Genomic DNA, 22,508 nt, shown 5'->3' on the forward strand with positions numbered 1-22,508 from the left:
ACTTACTGTGCTCTCTAATACCTAACAGTGTTGTGGTGAACTACCCTGCTCCTGGGGACTTACTGTGCTCTCTAATACCTAACAGTGTTGTGGTGAACTACCCTGCTCCTGGGGACTTACTGTGCTCTCTAATACCTAACAGTGTTGTGGTGATCTACCCTGCTCCTGGGGACTTACTGTGCTCTCTAATACCTAACAGTGTTGTGGTGAACTACCCTGCTCCTGGGGACTTACTGTGCTCTCTAATACCTAACAGTGTTGTGGTGATCTACCCTGCTCCTGGGGACTTACTGTGCTCTCTAATACCTAACAGTGTTGTGGTGAACGACCCTGCTCCTGGGGACTTACTGTGCTCTCTAATACCTAACAGTGTTGTGGTGAACTACCCTGCTCCAGGGGACTTACTGTGCTCTCTAATACCTAACAGTGTTGTGGTGAACTACCCTGCTCCTGGGGACTTACTGTGCTCTCTAATACCTAACAGTGTTGTGGTGAACTACCCTGCTCCAGGGGACTTACTGTGCTCTCTAATACCTAACAGTGTTGTGGTGAACTACCCTGCTCCTGGGGACTTACTGTGCTCTCTAATACCTAACAGTGTTGTGGTGAACGACCCTGCTCCAGGGGACTTACTGTGCTCTCTAATACCTAACAGTGTTGTGGTGAACTACCCTGCTCCTGGGGACTTACTGTGCTCTCTAATACCTAACAGTGTTGTGGTGAACGACCCTGCTCCTGGGGACTTACTGTGCTCTCTAATACCTAACAGTGTTGTGGTGAACAACCCTGCTCCTGGGGACTTACTGTGCTCTCTAATACCTAACAGTGTTGTGGTGAACTACCCTGCTCCTGGGGACTTACTGTGCTCTCTAATACCTAACAGTGTTGTGGTGATCTACCCTGCTCCAGGGGACTTACTGTGCTCTCTAATACCTAACAGTGTTGTGGTGAACTACCCTGCTCCTGGGGACTTACTGTGCTCTCTAATACCTAACAGTGTTGTGGTGAACGACCCTGCTCCTGGGGACTTACTGTGCTCTCTAATACCTAACAGTGTTGTGGTGAACTACCCTGCTCCTGGGGACTTACTGTGCTCTCTAATACCTAACAGTGTTGTGGTGAACGACCCTGCTCCTGGGGACTTACTGTGCTCTCTAATACCTAACAGTGTTGTGGTGAACTACCCTGCTCCTGGGGACTTACTGTGCTCTCTAATACCTAACAGTGTTGTGGTGAACGACCCTGCTCCTGGGGACTTACTGTGCTCTCTAATACCTAACAGTGTTGTGGTGAACTACCCTGCTCCAGGGGACTTACTGTGCTCTCTAATACCTAACAGTGTTGTGGTGAACGACCCTGCTCCAGGGGACTTACTGTGCTCTCTAATACCTAACAGTGTTGTGGTGAACGACCCTGCTCCAGGGGACTTACTGTGCTCTCTAATACCTAACAGTGTTGTGGTGAACTACCCTGCTCCTGGGGACTTACTGTGCTCTCTAATACCTAACAGTGTTGTGGTGAACTACCCTGCTCCTGGGGACTTACTGTGCTCTCTAATACCTAACAGTGTTGTGGTGAACTACCCTGCTCCTGGGGACTTACTGTGCTCTCTAATACCTAACAGTGTTGTGGTGAACTACCCTGCTCCAGGGGACTTACTGTGCTCTCTAATACCTAACAGTGTTGTGGTGAACGACCCTGCTCCAGGGGACTTACTGTGCTCTCTAATACCTAACAGTGTTGTGGTGAACGACCCTGCTCCTGGGGACTTACTGTGCTCTCTAATACCTAACAGTGTTGTGGTGAACGACCCTGCTCCAGGGGACTTACTGTGCTCTCTAATACCTAACAGTGTTGTGGTGATCTACCCTGCTCCTGGGGACTTACTGTGCTCTCTAATACCTAACAGTGTTGTGGTGAACTACCCTGCTCCTGGGGACTTACTGTGCTCTCTAATACCTAACAGTGTTGTGGTGATCTACCCTGCTCCAGGGGACTTACTGTGCTCTCTAATACCTAACAGTGTTGTGGTGAACTACCCTGCTCCAGGGGACTTACTGTGCTCTCTAATACCTAACAGTGTTGTGGTGAACTACCCTGCTCCTGGGGACTTACTGTGCTCTCTAATACCTAACAGTGTTGTGGTGAACTACCCTGCTCCTGGGAACTTACTGTGCTCTCTAATACCTGACAGTGTTGTGGTGAACTACCCTGCTCCTGGGAACTTACTGTGCTCTCTAATACCTGACAGTGTTGTGGTGAACTACCCTGCTCCTGGGGACTTACTGTGCTCTCTAATACCTGACAGTGTTGTGGTGAACTACCCTGCTCCTGGGGACTTACTGTGCTCTCTAATACCTAACAGTGTTGTGGTGAACGACCCTGCTCCTGGGGACTTACTGTGCTCTCTAATACCTAACAGTGTTGTGGTGAACTACCCTGCTCCTGGGGACTTACTGTGCTCTCTAATACCTAACAGTGTTGTGGTGATCTACCCTGCTCCTGGGGACTTACTGTGCTCTCTAATACCTAACAGTGTTGTGGTGAACGACCCTGCTCCTGGGGACTTACTGTGCTCTCTAATACCTAACAGTGTTGTGGTGAACTACCCTGCTCCAGGGGACTTACTGTGCTCTCTAATACCTAACAGTGTTGTGGTGAACTACCCTGCTCCTGGGGACTTACTGTGCTCTCTAATACCTAACAGTGTTGTGGTGAACTACCCTGCTCCTGGGGACTTACTGTGCTCTCTAATACCTAACAGTGTTGTGGTGAACTACCCTGCTCCTGGGGACTTACTGTGCTCTCTAATACCTAACAGTGTTGTGGTGAACTACCCTGCTCCTGGGGACTTACTGTGCTCTCTAATACCTAACAGTGTTGTGGTGAACTATCCTGTTCCTGGGGACTTACTGTGCTCTCTAATACCTAACAGTGTTGTGGTGAACTACCCTGCTCCTGGGGACTTACTGTGCTCTCTAATACCTAACAGTGTTGTGGTGATCTACCCTGCTCCAGGGGACTTACTGTGCTCTCTAATACCTAACAGTGTTGTGGTGAACTACCCTGCTCCTGGGGACTTACTGGGTATGCAGGCTTTTGTTCCAGCCCATGACTAACAGTGCAAGTTTGAATCAGCAAAAAATATGTTTACTGTGTGGAACAAAAGAGCTGAACTGCAAAGTCGGTTTCAACATCTTCACTTCAGTGTCATTTCAACCAGACATCCGGATTGTGACCTCATCCTGTCATGTCTTTTTATGTGTCTCAGCCTGCTTATCAGGACACAACAGAGCTCTCTCTTTATCTCTGTTTCCCCCACCCAGGTCTCTCTCTATCTCTTTCTGACACCCCCTAGGTCTCTCTCTCACCCCCACTAGGTCTCTCTCTCACCCCCTACTAGGTCTCTCTCTCTCTCCCCCCTCCCACCCCTACTAGGCCTCTCTCTCTCCCCCTCCCACCCCTACTAGGTCTCTCTCTCTCCCCCTCCCACCTCTACTAGGTCTCTCTCTCACCCCCTTCCCACCCCTACTAGGTCTCTCTCTCTCCCCCTCTCACCCCTACTAGGTCTCCCTCTCTCCCCCCCTCCCACCCCTACTAGGTCTCTCTCTCTCTCTCTCTCTCCCACCTCTACTAGGCTCTCTCTCTCTCTCTCCTCCTCTCTCTCTCTCTCTCTCTCTCTCTCTCTCTCTCTCTCCCCCTCTCCTCTCTCTCTCTCTCTCTCTCACCCCCTCCCACCCCTACTGGGTCTCTCTCTCACCCCCTCCCACCCCTACTAGGTCTCTCTCTCTCCCCCTTACCACCCCTACTAGGTCTCTCTCTCTCCCCCTCCCACCCCTACTAGGTCTCTCTCTCTCTCTCTCTCCCACCTCCTCTCTCTCTCTCTCTCTCTCTCTCTCTCTCCTCTCTCTCTCTCTCCCTCTCTCTCCCCCTCTCTCTCTCTCTCTCTCTCTCTCTCTCTCACCCCTCCCACCCCCTACTGGGTCTCTCTCTCTCCCACCCCCTACTAGGTCTCTCTCTCTCCCCCTTCCCACCCCTACTAGGTCTCTCTCTCTCCCCCCTCCCCCCCCTACTAGGTCTCTCTCTCTCTCACCCCCACCCTCTACTAGGTCTTTCTCTCTCTCTCTCGCACCCACCCTCCCACCCCCTACTAGGTCTCCCCCCCCCTCCCACACCTACTAGGTCTCTCTCTCGCTCTCTCAACCCCTCCCACCCCTACTAGGTATCTCTCGCTCCTGCTCTCTCCTTACCTCACATACACACACCATCTCGTCCACTCAGTCTACCTCATGAATGTGTGTCAGTATCAGATGAGGTGACGAATGGATTTGGTTTTATTGTAGTGCTGTCTAGATAGATAAATACTAGATGGGTTATTGTAGCGCTGTCTAGACAGAAAAATACCAGACTGGTTATTGTAGAGCTGTATAGATAGATACATATTAGATTATGTTACTGTAGCACTGTCTAGATTGATAAATACCAGATGTGTTATTGTAGTGCTGTCTAAAATGATAAATACTAGATGGGTTATTGTAGCACTGTCTAGATGGATAAATACTAGATGGGTTATTGTAGCACTGTCTAGATGGATAAATACTAGATGGGTTATTGTAGCGCTGTCTAAAATGATAAATACTAGATGGGTTATTGTAGCACTGTCTAGATAGATAAATACTAGATGGGTTATTGTAGCACTGTCTAGATGGATAAATACTAGATGGGTTATTGTAGCGCTGTCTAAAATGATAAATACTAGATGGGTTATTGTAGCACTGTCTAAAATGATAAATACTAGATGGGTTATTGTAGCACTGTCTAGATTGATAAATACTAGATGGGTTATTGTAGCACTGTCTAGATTGATAAATACTAGATGGGTTATTGTAGCGCTGTCTAAAATGATAAATACTAGATGGGTTATTGTAGCACTGTCTAGATAGATAAATACTAGATGGGTTATTGTAGCACTGTCTAGATTGATAAATACCAGATGTGTTATTGTAGTGCTGTCTAAAATGATAAATACTAGATGGGTTATTGTAGCGCTGTCTAAAATGATAAATACTAGATGGGTTATTGTAGCACTGTCTAGATTGATAAATACCAGATGTGTTATTGTAGTGCTGTCTAAAATGATAAATACTAGATGGGTTATTGTAGCACTGTCTAGATAGATAAATACTAGATGGGTTATTGTAGCACTGTCTAGATGGATAAATACTAGATGGGTTATTGTAGCACTGTCTAGATGGATAAATACTAGATGGGTTATTGTAGCGCTGTCTAAAATGATAAATACTAGATGGGTTATTGTAGCACTGTCTAGATAGATAAATACTAGATGGGTTATTGTAGTACTGTCTAGATGGATAAATACTAGATGGGTTATTGTAGCGCTGTCTAAAATGATAAATGCTAGATTATGTTACTGTGGCACTGTCTAGATGGATAAATACCAGATGGGTTATTGTAGCGCTGTCTAGATAGATAAATACTAGATGGGTTATTGTAGCACTGTCTAGATAGATAAATACTAGATGGGTTACTGTAGCGCTGTCTAAAATGATAAATACTAGATGTGTTATTGTAGCGCTGTCTAAAATGATAAATACTAGATGGGTTATTGTAGCGCTGTCTAGATGGATAAATACTAGATTATGTTACTGTAGCACTGTCTAGATAGATAAATACTAGATGGGTTATTGTAGCACTGTCTAGATGGATAAATACTAGATTATGTTACTGTAGCACTGTCTAGATTGATAAATACCAGATGTGTTATTGTAGTGCTGTCTATATAGATACATACTAGATGGGTTATTGTAGCACTGTCTAGATAGATAAATACTAGATTATGTTACTGTAGCACTGTCTAGATGATAAATACTAGATTATGTTACTGTAGCACTGTCTAGATTGATAAATACTAGATGGGTTACTGTAGCGCTGTCTAAAATGATAAATACTAGATGGGTTATTGTAGCACTGTCTAGATAGATAAATACTAGATGGGTTATTGTAGCACTGTCTAGATAGATAAATACTAGATGGGCTATTGTAGAAAATGATAAATACTAGATGGGTTATTGTAGCACTGTCTAGATAGATAAATACCAGATGGGTTATTGTAGCACTGTCTAGATGGATAAATACTAGATGGGTTATTGTAGCGCTGTCTAAAATGATAAATACTAGATGGGTTATTGTAGCACTGTCTAGATAGATAAATACTAGATGGGTTATTGTAGTACTGTCTAGATGGATAAATACTAGATGGGTTATTGTAGCGCTGTCTAAAATGATAAATGCTAGATTATGTTACTGTGGCACTGTCTAGATGGATAAATACCAGATGGGTTATTGTAGCGCTGTCTAGATAGATAAATACTAGATGGGTTATTGTAGCACTGTCTAGATAGATAAATACTAGATGGGTTACTGTAGCTGTCTAAAATGATAAATACTAGATGTGTTATTGTAGTGCTGTCTAAATGGATAAATACTAGATGGGTTATTGTAGCACTGTCTAAAATGATAAATACTAGATTATGTTACTGTAGCACTGTCTAGATAGATAAATACTAGATGGGTTATTGTAGCGCTGTCTAAAATGATAAATACTAGATTATGTTACTGTAGCACTGTCTAGATGGATGAATACCAGATGGGTTATTGTAGCGCTGTCTAAGATTATAAATACTAGATTATGTTACTGTAGCACTGTCTAGATGGATAAATACCAGATGGGTTATCGTAGCACTGTCTAGATTGATAAATACTAGATTATGTTACTGTAGCACTGTCTAGATTGATACATTCTAGATTATGTTACTGTAGCACTGTCTAGATTGATAAATACCAGATGTGTTATTGTAGTGCTGTCTAGATGGATAAATACTAGATGGGTTATCGTAGCACTGTCTAGATTGATAAATACTAGATTATGTTACTGTAGCACTGTCTAGATTGATACATTCTAGATTATGTTACTGTAGCACTGTCTAGATTGATAAATACTAGATTATGTTACTGTAGCACTGTCTAGATTGATAAATACTAGATGGGTTATTGTAGCGCTGTCTAAAATGATAAATACTAGATGTGTTATTGTAGCACTGTCTAGATGGATAAATACTAGATGGGTTACTGTAGCGCTGTCTAAATGGATAAATACCAGATGTGTTATTGTAGTGCTGTCTAGATAGATACATACTAGATGTGTTATTGTAGTGCTGTCTAGATTGATAAATACTAGATGTGTTATTGTAGTGCTGTCTAGATTGATAAATACTAGATGTGTTATTGTAGCACTGTCTAGATTGATAAATACTAGATGTGTTATTGTAGCGCTGCTAGATAGAGAAATACTAGATGGGTTATTGTAGCACTGTTTCGATAGATAAATACTAGATGGGTTATTGTAGCGCTGTCTAGATGGATAAATACTAGATGGGTGTCACGACTTCCGCCGAAGTTGGCTCCCCTGCCTGTTCAGGCGGTGCTCGGCGGTCGTCGTCACCGTCCTACTAGCCGCTACCGATCCCTTTTTCGTTTGTCTGTTGGTTTTGTCTTATTAGTTTCACCTGTGTGTATTTTGGTTTAATTAGCATCCCTATATGTAGTAGTTTGACCCGCCCTTGTTTTGTGCGGGATTGTCTTTTGTTACGTGTGTACATATTAGGTTGTGGTGTATTTTATTTTCTATACTGGACGCCCTGTGGTTTTGGGTTGCCTGGTATAGTGTCCTGCTCCCTGTGTTGTATTGGGCTTATTCAGTTTGGTGTGCAATAGTAAATCACTTTACTCCGTTACTCTCTCTCTGCATCTGATTCCTGCACACACACCTCGTTCCGCATGACAATGGGTTATTGTAGCTCTGTCTAGATAGATAAATTATTATGTAGGTGTGTTATAGTAGCACTGTCTAGATAGATACATACTAGATGGGTTATTGTAGCTCTGTCTAGATTGATACATTCTACTGTAGATGTGTTATTGCAGCACTGTCTAATTTGATAAATACTGGTTGTGCTGGATAGATAAATACTAGATGTGTTATTGTAGCACTGTCTAGATAGATAAATACTAGATGTGTTATTGTAGCACTGTCTAGATAGATAAATACTAGATGGGTTATTGTAGCAATGTCTAGATAGATAAATACTAGATGGGTTATTGTAACGCTGTCTAGATGGATAAATACTAGATGGGTTATTATAGCACTGTCTAAATGGATCAAATCTACTGTAGATGTGGTATTGTAGCACTGTCTAGATAGATAAAAATACACCAGATGGGACATTTATTGTAAACGCCTGTCAGTTAGATGAATGATAAATAATAGTAGAGAGAATGTTTATTATTTTATTTATTTCACACATTCCCAGTCTTTAATACACTGTATTTGATCAAATTGTTTAATTTGGGTTAAACTGTAGATGTGGTATTGTTGCCCATTCCTCCTGACAGAGCTGGTGTAGATAGATAAATACTAGATTTTCTATAGGGAGTTATTGTAACGCTTTGTTGTCTAGATGGAAAAACTAAATATTGTCCATTTGGAGATTTGGGTTTAACTTATTGATGTCTTGAGATGTCTAAATGGATCAAAATTTTCTACTGTGATGATGTGAAGTGCATTCCTGCAGCAAAACTGTCACAGACCTTTATTTCAGTTTTGTCATTATTTAGTATGGTCAGGGCGTGAGTTGGGTGGGCAGTCTTGTTTGTTTTTCTAATTTGGGTATTTCTACACCACCACTGTCTCTGATTGAGAATCATACTTAGGTAGCCTGGGTTTCACTGTGTGTTTGTGGGTGATTGTTCCTGTCTCTGTGTTTTGCACCAGATAGGGCTGTTTTTGGTTTTCCACGTTTATTGTTTTGTAGTGTTCATGTTTATCTGTTTTTATTAAACATGAGTCAATATAACCACGCTGCGTTTTTGTCCTCTACTTCACCACAGGAATACCCTTACACACGCCCACAACATGATGCTGCCACCCCCATGCTTCACGGTTGGGATGGTGTTCTTCGGCATAACAATGGTCATTATGGCCAAACAGTTCTATTTTTGTTTCATTAGACCAGAGGACATTTCTCCAAATCGTACCATCTTTGTCCCCGTGTACAGTTGCAAACCGTAGTCTGGATTTTGTATGGCGGTTTTGGAGCAGTGACTCCTTCCATGCTGAGCGGCCTTTCAGGTCATGTCGATATAGGACTCATTTTACTGTGGATATAGATACTTTGTACCTGTTTCCTCCAGCATCTTCACAAGGCCATTTGCTTTTGTTCTGGGATTGATTTGCACTTTTCACACCAAAGTACGTTTATCTCTAGGAGACAGAATGCGTCTCCTTCCTGAGCGGTATGAGGGCTGCACGGTCCCATGGTGTTTATACTTGAATACTATTGTTTGTACAGATGAACGTGGTACCTTCAGGCGTTAGGAAATTCCTCCCAAGGATGAACCAGACTTGTGGAGGTCTACAATTTATTTTTCTGAAGTCTCGGCTGATTTCCTTCGATTTTTCCATGACGTCAAACTAAGAGCCACTGTGTTTGAAGTTAGGCCTTGAAATACATCCACAGGGAGATCTCCAATTGACTCAAAATATGTAAATTAGCCTATCAGCTGCTTCTAAAGCCATGACATCCTTTTCTGGAATTTTCCAAGCTGTTAAAGGCACAGTCAACTTAGTGTATGTAAACTTCTGACCAACTGGAATTGTGATACAGTGAATTATAAGTGAAATAATCTGTCTGTAAACTATTTTTGGAAAAATGACTTGTGTCATGCACAAAGTAGATGTCTTACCGACTTGCCAAAACTATAGTTTGTTAACAAGAAATTTGTGGAGCGGTTGAAAAACGAGTTTTAATGACTCCAACCTAAGTGTATGTAAACTTCTGACTTCAGCTGTAGATACACATTAGATTGTTTATTGTATTACTGTCTCAACAGATAAACACTAGATTGGTTATTGGAACACTGTCTGGATTGATAGACAGAGGGACAGAGAGAGTGAGAGACAGAGACAGAACGTTCCTGTGTGTGTTTGTCAAGGTTATTATAGCAAACAAAAACTGAAACAAAAAAATCTATTTAGTAAACTAAAATAAGAATACAAACAAAAAACACTTCAAAAACTAAAACTACACTTAAAAAAACACGTTTCCTGGAAGATGCTTTAGGGGTTCTTCAAATTTAAACTGTGGGGGAACCCCTAGAAGATCTTCAAATTTAAACTGTGGGGGAACCCCTAGAAGATCTTCAAATTTAAACTGTGGGGGAACCCCTAGAAGATCTTCAAATTTAAACTGTGGGGGACCCCTAGAAGATCTTCAGAAGATCTTCAAATTTAAACTGTGGGGGACCCCTAGAAGATCTTCACATTTAAACTGTGGGGGACCCCCTAGAAGATCTTCAAATTTAAACTGTGGGGGAACCCCTAGAAGATCTTCAAATTTAAACTGTGGGGAACCCCTAGAAGATCTTCACATTTCAACTGTGGGGGACCCCCTAGAAGATCTTCAAATTTAAACTGTAGGGGAACCCCTAGAAGATCTTCAAATTTAAACTGTGGGGGACCCCTAGAAGATCTTCACATTTCAACTGTGGGGGACCCCCTAGAAGATCTTCAAATTTAAACTGTGGGGAACCCCTAGAAGATCTTCAAATTTAATCTGTGGGGGGACCCCTAGAAGATCTTCAAAGAACCCCTTTTAATGGATCCTCCTTTTGGGGTTAATTTTTGAACTACCCCCCTCCCCCTATTATTATTATTATGAATTATAATAATATGCATAACAATGATAACAATAACACAATATTTTAGTTCTCAGTGTTTATTACGATTTTAGTGGCAAAGCAGAATAAAATAAAATCTACATATGAGGTAAACTCCCAGCCGAGCCCCAAGTCCAGTGGCTATATTCTCTGGCATGTTGATGTTAATGTGTTGATGTTCTCCGTATTCATAGCCAGAATGATTTTACAATGCCAGGTAAATCAAACAGGTTTCGTGTTATATTCAACAGAGTTGTACGGAATTGTAAATATACAGATTATTAAACAAAATATGTGTCACGGCACAAAATATGTGTCCTCCTTGTTCGGGCCGCGTTTGGGAGTTGACGTCACCGGTTTTCTAGCAATCGCCGATCCACCCTTCATTTTCCATTTGTTTTGTCTTGTTTTCCCATAGACCTGGTTTACATTCCCTCATTACTTGTGGTGTATTTAACCCTCTGTTCCCCCCACCTCTGTGTGTGAAATAGTTTGTTGTAGTGCTTGACCACTCTGACTGGTTCGCAACGGGTTATTTTGTACCCAGATTTAGTTGTTCTGGGTGCCGTTGGTTTTGCTTATTAAACTGCTCCGGTTATTACCCAGGTCTGCTCTCCTGCGCCTGACTTCCCTGCAGTCACGCACCCCTTACAACATGCACAAAACAGTATTCATTCCTTGGTTTTCGTGTTAAATGTGAATGAAAAAAAGAAACGTTTTTATTAATGGTTTTCATACACATACCTTGTCCATAATGTAGAGGCCTATGGGATTTTCATTGAGGAGGTAAGGGAGGAGGATGGTAAATGTGAAACACATAACATACCAATACCACCTGACATACAGTGGGAAGAAACAGTATGTGAACCCTTTGGAAATACCTGGATTTCTGCATAAATTGGTCATAAAATTTGATCTGATCGTCATCTAAGTCACAACAATAGACAAACATACTAACTAACTTAAACTAATAACACACAAACAATTATCATTTTTCATGTCTTTATTGAACACACCGTGTAAACATTCACAGTGCAGGGTGGGAAAAGTATGTGAACCCTTGGATTTAATAACTGGTTGATCCTCCTTTGGCAGCAATAACCTCAACCTCTGTAGTTGCGGATCAGACCTGCACAACGGTCAGGAAGAATTTTGGACCATTCCACTTCACAAAACTGTTTCAGTTCAGCAATATCCTTGGGATGTCTGGTGTGAAGTGCTCTCTTGAGGTCATGCCACAGCATCTCAATTGGGTTGAGGTCAGGTCTCTGACTGAGCCACTCCAGAAAGCGTATTTTCTTCTGTTGAAGCCGTTCTGTTGTTGATTTACTTCTGTGTTTTGGTGTGGTTGTCCTGTTGCATCACCCAACTTCTGTTGAACTTCAATTGGCAGAGCGATAGCCTTATTTTCTCCTCCAAAATGTCTTGATAAACTTGGGAATTCGTTTTTACGTCGATGAGAGCAAGCTGTCCAGGACCTGAGGCAGCAAAGCAGCTACAAACCATGATGCTCCCTCCACCATACTTTACAGTTGAGATGAGGTTTTGATGTTGGTGTGATGTGCTTTCTTTCTCCACACATAGTGTCGTGTGTTCCTTGCAAACAACTCAACTGTAGTTTCATCTATCCACAGCTGGAGAATCCAGCTGCACTTTTGCAAACTTCAGATGTGCAGCAATGTTCTTTTTTGGACAGCAGTGGCTTTTTCCCTGGTGTCCTCCCATGAACACCATTCTTGTTTTAATGTTTTACGTATCGTAGACTCGTCAACAGAGATGTTAACATGTTCCATATATTTCTGTAAGTCTTCAGCTCACACTTTAGGATTCTTCTTAACCTCATTGAGCATTCTGCGCTGTGCTCAAGCAGTCATCTTTCCCTTACGGTCACTCATAGGGAGAGTAGCAACAGTGCTGAACTTTCTCCATTTATAGACAACATGTCTTATCGTGGACTGATGAACATCAAGGCTTTTAAAGATAATTCTTAATCTTAGGTCTTCTGAGATCTCTTTTGTTCGAGGCATGGTTCACATCAGGCAATGCATCTTGTGAATAGCAGCGTAGCCTAGTGGTTAGAGCGTTGGACTAGTAACCGGAAGGTTGCGAGTTCAAACCCCTGAGCTGACAAGGTACAAATCTGCCCCTGAACCCACTGTTCCCAGGCCGTCATTGAAAATAAGAATATGTTCTTAACTGACTTGCCTGGTTAAATAAAGATAAAAAAAAATTGTGTGAGTGTTTTTTATAGGGCAAGGCAGCTCTAACCAACATCTCCAATCTCATCTCATTGATTGGACTCCAGGTTAGCTGACTCCAATGAGCTTTTGGAGAAGTCATTAGCCTAGGGGTTCACATACGGTTTCCAGCCTACACTGTGAATGTTTAAATTATGTATTTAATATAGACAAGAAAAATACAATAATTTGTGTGTTATTACTTTAAGCACACTGTGTTGGTCTATTGATGTGATTTAGATGAAGATCAAATCAAATTATATGAACAATTTATGCAGAAATCAAGGTCATTCCAAAGGGTTCCCATTATTGTTCTTGCCACTGTACCTTTGTATGCTTCCTCTTCTTCCTTCCTTTCTACCTGCAGACAAAGACACAAAAGTGCGCAGTTCAAACATCTGCACCCAATACAGCCTTCAACATATTCTTCTAGCCTACATACATTTTGCCCATTTTCTGTTTTGCACAAATATGAAAAGCTAAATGGTATAATCATAAAACAAAATATATATACAGTGGGGCAAAAACGTATTTAGTCAGCCACCAATTGTGCAAGTTCTCCCACTTAAAAAGATGAGAGAGGCCTGTAATTTTCATCATAGGTACACTTCAACTATGACAGACAAAATGAGAGAAAAAAAATCCAGAAAATCACATTGTAGGATTTTTAATGAATGTGTGCAGCCTGATGGACCTAATTGCATTTTTGTCACTTTGCTCAACAGAGATGGAGCCACTGATGAGAGCCTTTTGTACTTCAGCCAATCAGAGAGTAAAGCCATGAAGCCCCAGGACCCCAGGACCCCAGGACCCCAGGAAGATGCCAGCACGATGAGTCCAGCAAGCAGAAATATAGCTTCCTTTCATTGAAGATTGTGTCACATGGGCAGGACATTAACATGTAACATGTAACATGGGCAGGACATTAAGTTCCCTGTGACCTGTGGAAATACCTGAAAGAGGTCAAGTGGGGCGTGTTTACAGAATCACCTCTCCATGTAACGGTCGTCGGTGGAAGAAGGTGAGGACCAAAGCGCAGCGTGGTACTTGTTCGTGTTATTTATTTAAACTGAACACTATCAAAACAAAGAAACAAAAAGCACAACCGAAACAGCTCCGTCAGCAAAACACACTAAACAGAAAGTATATCACCCACACCACACAGGTGCAAAACACACTAAACAGAAAGTATATCACCCACACCACACAGGTGGGAAACACACTAAACAGAAAGTATATCACCCACACCACACAGGTGGGAAACACACTAAACAGAAAGTAAATCACCCACACCACAAAGGTGGGAAAAGGCTACCTAAGTATGGTTCTCAATCAGAGACAACTGTCCTACCTCTGATAGAGAACCATACCAGGCCAAACACAAAAACATAGAAAAAGGAACATAGACAACCCAACTCACGTCCTGACCCTACTAAAACAACGACATAACAAAAGACCTAAGGTCAGAACGTGACACTCCAGTTCTGACAGTTCTAAGGATGGTTGTTTATAGAAGCAGTTCTGACAGTTCTAAGGATGGTTGTTTATAGAAGCAGTTCTGACAGTTCTAAGGATGGTTGTTTATAGAAGCAGTTCTGACAGTTCTAAGGATGGTTGTTTATAGAAGCAGTTCTGACAGTTCTAAGGATGGTTGTTTATAGAAGCAGTTCTGACAGTTCTAAGGATGGTTGTTTATAGAAGCAGTTCTGACAGTTCTAAGGATGGTTGTTTATAGAAGCAGTTCTGACAGTTCTAAGGATGGTTGTTTATAGAAGCAGTTCTGACAGTTCTAAGGATGGTTGTTTATAGAAGCAGTTCTGACAGTTCTAAGGATGGTTGTTTATAGAAGCAGTTCTGACAGTTCTAAGGATGGTTGTTTATAGAAGCAGTTCTGACAGTTCTAAGGATGGTTGTTTATAGAAGCAGTTCTGACAGTTCTAAGGATGGTTGTTTATAGAAGCAGTTCTGACAGTTCTAAGGATGGTTGTTTATAGAAGTTTTCAGGAGGCTGCAGTGGATGCGATTCCTCATCCTACAATTAGAAATAACAACAACTCCATTCAGAATATTAAGTAGCAGCCTACCTGTTGGCTCTTGGTCGTTGTCGTTGCCTATACTTTTCCTTTAACTTTTAATTCCATCATTTGAATTTTAATCATCTTCTTCATTGATTAGACATCTTCTAATTTTTGCCACACATGGAGGCTCAATGACTGTCGCCTATTTCCGCTTTGATGACTTGTGATTGGCCAACAACAACAAGCTCCATGCGCCACTCTGGTGAAAAACAAGAGCAGCAGCATTATTATAAAATCTCTCTCTTTCTCTCTGCTGAAAATGAGATGTGTATTTGTATGGCTTTCCTTCAGTGATCCCTAATATTCTGAACCGGTCTCTCCATATATTCTACTGTGTCTGTCGAGGAGAATGCCAATTAAAAGGTACAGCAAATGTAAAAGGATGGCTTTAGATAAATGTACTGAAATCCACTCAAAGACCATGGCCAGAGCGTACCAATGTTGTTGCAAAATTGTTTAAAGCTAGACTCAGCGATATGACCTAGATGCAGAAAGTAAACAGTATAGCGGGTCAATTTCCGCAACAACTAAGAGCATTGACGCGCAAGGCTCAACTTCTCTGCTGTGTTGGTACCCTGGCTACCACGATGTAACAGCCTGACGCGCAAGGCTCAACTTCTCTGCTGTGTTGGTGCCCTGGCTACCACGATGTAACAGCCTGACGCGCAAGGCTCAACTTCTCTGCTGTGTTGGTGCCCTGGCTACCACGATGTAACAGCCTGACGCGCAAGGCTCAACTTCTCTGCTGTGTTGGTGCCCTGGCTACCACTTGTGGCAACTTTATTTCGCAGATGCTAGCTTTAAGTCAATAAATAATTGTTTTAGTCAAAGTCTGATATAATTGAAGAGACAAATCCGAACTGCCCACTTCGTGCAAATCCGTGTGAATGGGGTGTCTTTTCCTATGATATTTTGCACAAATTCATTTCAGCATACGTTTTGTTTCAGGGCTGGGTTTTATTTGAATGTTACCACCCACCAGCATGACACTGTTTATTAATCAGAAACAGCTTCAAAGTTATTTCTCTTCGTGACTGAGTTGAGACAAACAGCCTTGTGTCCCACTTGGCCGCCTGAATAGCCTGCTAGCAGCCTACTAAAGGTTGTACCGTGTCCAGTACAACGTAGAAAAACGCATATCAGCTATCTTTCAATAGTTATCCATATTACCAGAAATTAATCTTATTCTTTCTAGCTATTCCTATGGCGGATTCAAGGCCACAATATATGGAAGACGCTTAGGGCTCTGGTCAAAAGTAGTGCAATGTAGGTTATAGCTATTTGAGACGAAGAGTGGAGCTGCTGATATCTTATCCTGTGGTCTGGGTGGAGGCTGCTGTCCATGGTTCTGAATCCTTCTGAAGAGTTCTTTGTGTTAGTCTAAATTAATTTGTAAAAAAAATAACAATAATTCAAATAGCAATCGACACAAATGGTTTTGTTAACAGAAGTAACCCAGTAGGATTTAGTAGCTGTAGCTCTAGTGGATAAATTAATAAGCAATCTGGTAAAAGTGTGTTGCTCCACTCCAGAAGCACAATGATAAATCACAGAGCAGTTGGTTGAAGCACATTAAACAGGACTGACTACACAAAACACAACACACACACACACACACACACACACACACACACACACACACACACACACACACACACACACACACACACACACACACACACACACACAGGCCGGCATAATCACACCACACACACACACACACACACACACACAAAAACACAAACACACACACACGCACAAAACACACACACACACACACACACACACACACACACACACACACACACACAAAACACACACACACATTGACCGGCATAATCACACACACACACACACACACACACACACACACACACACACACACACACACACACACACACACACACACACACACACACACACACACACACACACACACACATTGACCGGCATAATCACACACACACACACACACACTTGGCCAACGTAATTACCGCCACTGATTTGCACCAAGCAAGGGGCTGTAAATCCGTGGCCATTATAATTGAAGTATGATGCGAAATGGAATTTACTGTAGCGCTTCTCAGAGAGGCTGCCAGCCAGGCGGTAAATTGTACGCCCGCCACCAGTGTCGTAGATGTCCCTGATGTACTGCGCTCTTTCACCCCGATCCCTAAATCTTACTGGGTGGGACAGGCACGAGGTGAGGGGGCATCTCTCATCGAGACACAAGACCCAGGTTTTACGAATTATATGACAGTATTTAGCCTCGTTTATCATTAAGGTGATCCACAGAGCTGTGAGTGTGTGTGTGTGTGTGTGTGTGTGTGTGTGTGTGTGTGTGTGTGTGTGTGTGTGTGTGTGTGTGTGTGTGTGTGTGTGTGTGTGTGTGTGTGTGTGTGTGTGTGTGTGTGTGTGTGTGTGTGTGTGTGTGTGTGTGTGTGCGCGCCAAAACTACTGGGCCTGTATTTATAATGTTTTTTCAGAGTAGGAGTAGGAGTCTAGGATCAGGTCCCCCCCTTCTTATTCATTAACCTAGGATTTAAAATGCAAAACGTATCCTATATCAGCCCTCCTAATCTGTGAGCTTCTATGAATACTGGCCCTGATGCACCCTGATGCACCCTGAGGCACCCGTATATAACAAGAGAAATAGGCCTGTTTTTGATCATCCTTAAGGTCATCTAAAATGTGACAGTTAAAACTCACCTTGCTCAATTTCAATACATATTGGACTAAATGAACAGTTAGTGAAATCACATGGGTAATCTATAGTAACAGAGAATATATTAATAGATTATGTCATACAGATAATCAATAGACTATGGGATGACCCCAGAGTGTCTATCCTATACTCTACAGTCAACAACACATGTAAACACGATATCCAGTATTCATGGCCAACTCATCCGTTTGTACCAAACAGTAGGCTATGAAAGTTGGGACATTGTTTGTGTCACAGTCATATAATGGCTAATCACTTTTCAAAGCAACAATTGAGTGCCCTTTAAAGCAATAGTATAACAATTGGGCCTACACTGCAGCAGCAACTGACTGGCATTTGACAGAAAGGCAGAAGACTGGCATCTGTGATAGTAGGCTAGTGGCTGTGAATAGTAACAGGCTAGGAGGCGAAGGGTTGAAGTGATAGCACTCTGCTGGCTGTTTTAAATTAGGGTGTCTATCCAGGACCAGTGTCAACTGTCAAGTCTCCTCTTCTGGTAATCTAAAATGACTCTCTCTCTCTCTCTCTCTCTCTCTCTCTCTCTCTCTCTCTCTCTCTCTCTCTCTCTCTCTCTCTCTCTCTCTCTCTCTCTCTCTCTCTCTCTCTCTCTCTCTTTCAGAGAGCTCAACTAAAGTGTTTAGTGGGGTTCTCTCCATCACAAGTTGAGGTGGGCTCGGGAGATTTAGAATGCAACTGTATGTTTGTCTGTGTGCGTCTGTGAGAGTGCCACAGGAATTTCTCGCCTGTCTGTCTGTCAGACTCACTCACTAAACGAGATGTCAAAAACACATCAGAGAGAGAGCGAGAGAGAGAGAGAGAGAGAGAGAGAGAGAGAGAGGGAGACAAAGAAAGAAAGGTAGGGGGAGAGAGAAAGGAGCTGCTGTCTGCGCGCCCAAACTCGCAACCTCTTCCTCTTCCACTCATTTGGAAAGAGAAGGAACATGAGAACGAAGAAGAGTAAAGACTACTGAGTGGGGTTTTTTTGTCATTCAACTGACCGAAGAGACTACTTCACCTGTGATTAACAGAGACTGGAGTGTGTCCGGTCTCCCTGTAGGTTTGGACCTCTACTGTAAAAATGGGAAGGAAAACGACATGGAAGTGTTACTGTGGGGACGTTTTAGGAGGCGTTCTTCCCATTCTGAAAGGCCCGTGTCTTTGTTTATCAGCGGCATTGTTTGTCTGTTTGTTGTTGTTTTCTTCTGTCAGAGCAGAGTGTCCATTATCCTGTATCTGTGCAAGAGACTCCGGAACAGTGACCTGCCGTGACAACGAGGACACCGAGTTACCGGGAGACATACCGGAGTGGGCGACCACGTTAATACTCAGGGGGAACAACATCTCAACCTTACCGGGTGGAGGGTTCTCCTCGAATAACGGGACAAAACTCGAGCTAACGACCCTCTCACTGTCACATAATGGAATCATGGTGATCGAGGCTGACGCTTTCACAGGACTCCCACGGTTGAGTTTGCTGGATTTGAGTCACAATCGGTTGATGTACATCTCAGACCGGGCGTTTCACAGTCTGCAGGAGCTCCGCTCTCTTTACCTGAATGACTCCCTCCTCGCACCGGCTGTGGCGCAGCTCTCCAATGCATTGCATGGAGACATTTTATGCAACCTCCACCGGCTGGAGCTATCTGGCAACCGGTTGAAAACCATACCCATTTCAAGGTTGGATGCATTCAACCTTCACACTTTAGTTTTAACCAATAACTCAATTGAGAACATTGGTAAAGAGGACGTCTCCAGTTTGTACCGCCAAAAGCAAGTGCGCGTCTATTTATCACTGAACCCGTTCAGGTGTAACTGTGAGCTGGAGTCGTTCTACTTCTGGTTAAAGAACTCTTCTCAGTGCGTGGACGCCGCGCGCCTCCTGTGCGCCGAGCCCGATGCCAAGAAGGGGATTCCAATAGAGTGGTTACGAGGTGAGGACGTGGATTGTCTCAATGAGAACCTAGAGGCGGTGTCCTACGTGTTCCTGGGCATAGTCCTGGCGCTGATCGGCATAGTATTCCTCATGGTGCTCTATCTAAACCGGAGAGGAATCAAACGATGGCTCAACAATATCCGCGATGCGTGCCGCGACCAGATGGAAGTGTATCATTACCGGTACGAGCAGGACTCCGATCCCCGGTTGGCTAACGTCGCCGTTTAACGTTCAATGTTCACTCGTCAATCGATGCCATATATCCACCATTTAAAAAAAAATAATCAGAGTAAACTGTCCTTGAACTGATGAACTATTAGTATTGGTTTGTTATCAGCTGTAGTTGTAATAATGCTTGTCACATGACGTTGGAAAACAACAGACTTGGCTATTCAAAGGCGACAATAAGCCCACGTTGAAGAGGTGGCAATACCATCCATATTGTACTTCTACTTGAATGTACACAGTCTGTAAATATACCATTTACAACACAAAAGAGAACATGCTTATCTTCCACATGAGAACATGAGACTTTTAAAACATAAATGTACTGAGCCGCCTGCATAACTCAGTTGAATCATGCACTGACTTCACAACAGAATACATCGTTGGAGTTCCTTCCACAGATTATTCTGAACTACTTTATCAGTATGAAGATATTGAAAACTGACTGTATAATCTGGAATTACAGTAGAAAAAGGTCTATATTATTAAAAACCAAACTGCATATGCTAAAATATGAATAATAGTTGAAGTATGTTTTGCCTCTGTACTGTACAACCACCACACAGTTATCTCAAAGGAATAGTCTGTTTGCTGAGGCTCCTTCATTCTGATTGATATGTTTTCGATGCACATATAACTTGTGAGACACAGGAGTGTGTGTGAGAGAGAGAGAGAGAGAGAGAGAGAGAGAGAGAGAGAGAGAGAGAGAGAGAGAGAGAGAGAGAGAGAGAGAGAGAGAGAGAGAGAGAGAGAGAGAGAGAGAGAGAGAGAGAGAGAGAGATGCATCCATGTGTGCATGGTAATCTGTGCTATGCCAGAGTGGCAGGTGGACCAATCCCTAGGCGTTAAACTGATGTCGTATACTTCCATGTGTCATGATGTCTAACAACCCCTTTACCTTTATGAACTGATGGTAATAAGGGATCTCATGGGCATTTCTCCATGAATTACTTAATTTCTCATAACGACCCATTTCACACCTCCAACATCCGTGTATTGTAGCCTATAATCTAAATGATCTAAGTGGTTGCATATAGAGGCCTATTCTACTTTATTCATTTGCAACATTTTGCATGCTATTAGAAATAGTGGCACACATGATTAATTGCTCCTGTAAGTGGCTACTAAATGACTAAAATGTCATGTAAAATGTTGATGAAGAATAATCTGTGGATTATCCATTTCTGCGGTCTTTAGAGCATTTAGAGCATTTAGAGCATTTAGAGCATTCCGAGGGACATTCTAAAAGTTCTGAGACTTTGTTCCAACAGAACTCTGGAAGTTCTGGAACTTCTATCTGTTTCTGAATCACTTCGGGGCAAGATACATCTTTTCACATTACCAGCCGTTTCCAGCCCGGCTAACTGCACGTTTCATCGCCACCTAATTAAAAGAGGGCCGGTACTTCGGCGGGTGGTAAGTAGGGATCGGTGATGTGATTATGGCAGAACTGAATGTAGTTTAATCTCATCAGCGCCATGACTAAGACCAGGACAATGATGATGGACCTATAAACCCACCGCCTCACCCCGCCACAGTTAATTAACGGTCTCTGCAGGCGACCGTGGCTGTTTGGTTTTTAACGGCAAGGTCAAACTGGCTTCGGCGGGACCGGTGTCTCCCGAGGACAAGGAGGTGGGGAATTGGGAGGTGGAGGGTGGGGAGGTAGAGTAACATTAGTTTGACTTTCCCCTCTAACACACAGCTGCCATTTTCATTGGTCAACTAAACAGAGATCAGCTCCATGAACAGGGCCCTTAAAGCATTATAATAGACTAGGGCCCCTAGAGCATTATAATAGACTAGGGGCCTTATAGCATTACAATAGACTAGGGCCCCTAGAGCATTATAATAGACTAGGGCCCCTAGAGCATTATAATAGACTAGGGGCCTTATAGCATTACAATAGACTAGGGCCCCTAGAGCATTATAATAGACTAGGGCCCTTATAGCATTACAATAGACTAGGGCCCTTATAGCATTACAATAGACTAGGGCCCCTAGAGCATTATAATAGACTAGGGCCCTTATAGCATTACAATATACTAGGGCACTTAGAGCATTATAATAGACTAGGGCCCTTATAGCATTACAATAGACTAGGGCCCCTAGAGCATTATAATAGACTAGGGCCCTTATAGCATTACAATAGACTAGGGCCCTTAGAGCATGACAATAGACTAGGGCCCTTAGAGCATTACAATAGACTAGGGCCCTTAGAGCATTACAATAGACTAGGGCCCTTATAGCATTACAATAGACTAGGGCCCTTATAGCATTACAATAGACTAGGGCCCCTAGAGCATTATAATAGACTAGGGCCCTTATGGCATTACAATATACTAGGGCCCTTAGAGCATTATAATAGACTAGGGCCCTTATAGCATTACAATAGACTAGGGCCCTAGAGCATTATAATAGACTAGGGCCCTTATAGCATTACAATAGACTAGGGCCCTTAGAGCATTACAATAGACTAGGGCCCTTATAGCATTACAATAGACTAGGGCCCTTAT

The 22,508-nt window shown here is 42.7% G+C and overlaps 1 protein-coding gene across 1 annotated transcript; it reads left to right on the forward strand.

Moving 5' to 3' along the window:
- Positions 1-18,685: 18,685 nt before the first annotated feature.
- On the forward strand, positions 18,686-20,360 carry LOC118385613 (trophoblast glycoprotein-like). Its single transcript, XM_035772832.2, has one exon. It carries the CDS (start codon positions 18,913-18,915, stop codon positions 19,993-19,995), a length of 1,083 nt encoding a protein of 360 aa, XP_035628725.1. The 5' UTR covers positions 18,686-18,912; the 3' UTR covers positions 19,996-20,360.
- The last annotated feature ends 2,148 nt before the right edge of the window (positions 20,361-22,508 follow it).

Source organism: Oncorhynchus keta, chromosome 6 (genome assembly GCF_023373465.1).
Source record: "Oncorhynchus keta strain PuntledgeMale-10-30-2019 chromosome 6, Oket_V2, whole genome shotgun sequence".
NCBI classification, from domain to species: Eukaryota; Metazoa; Chordata; class Actinopteri; order Salmoniformes; family Salmonidae; genus Oncorhynchus; species Oncorhynchus keta.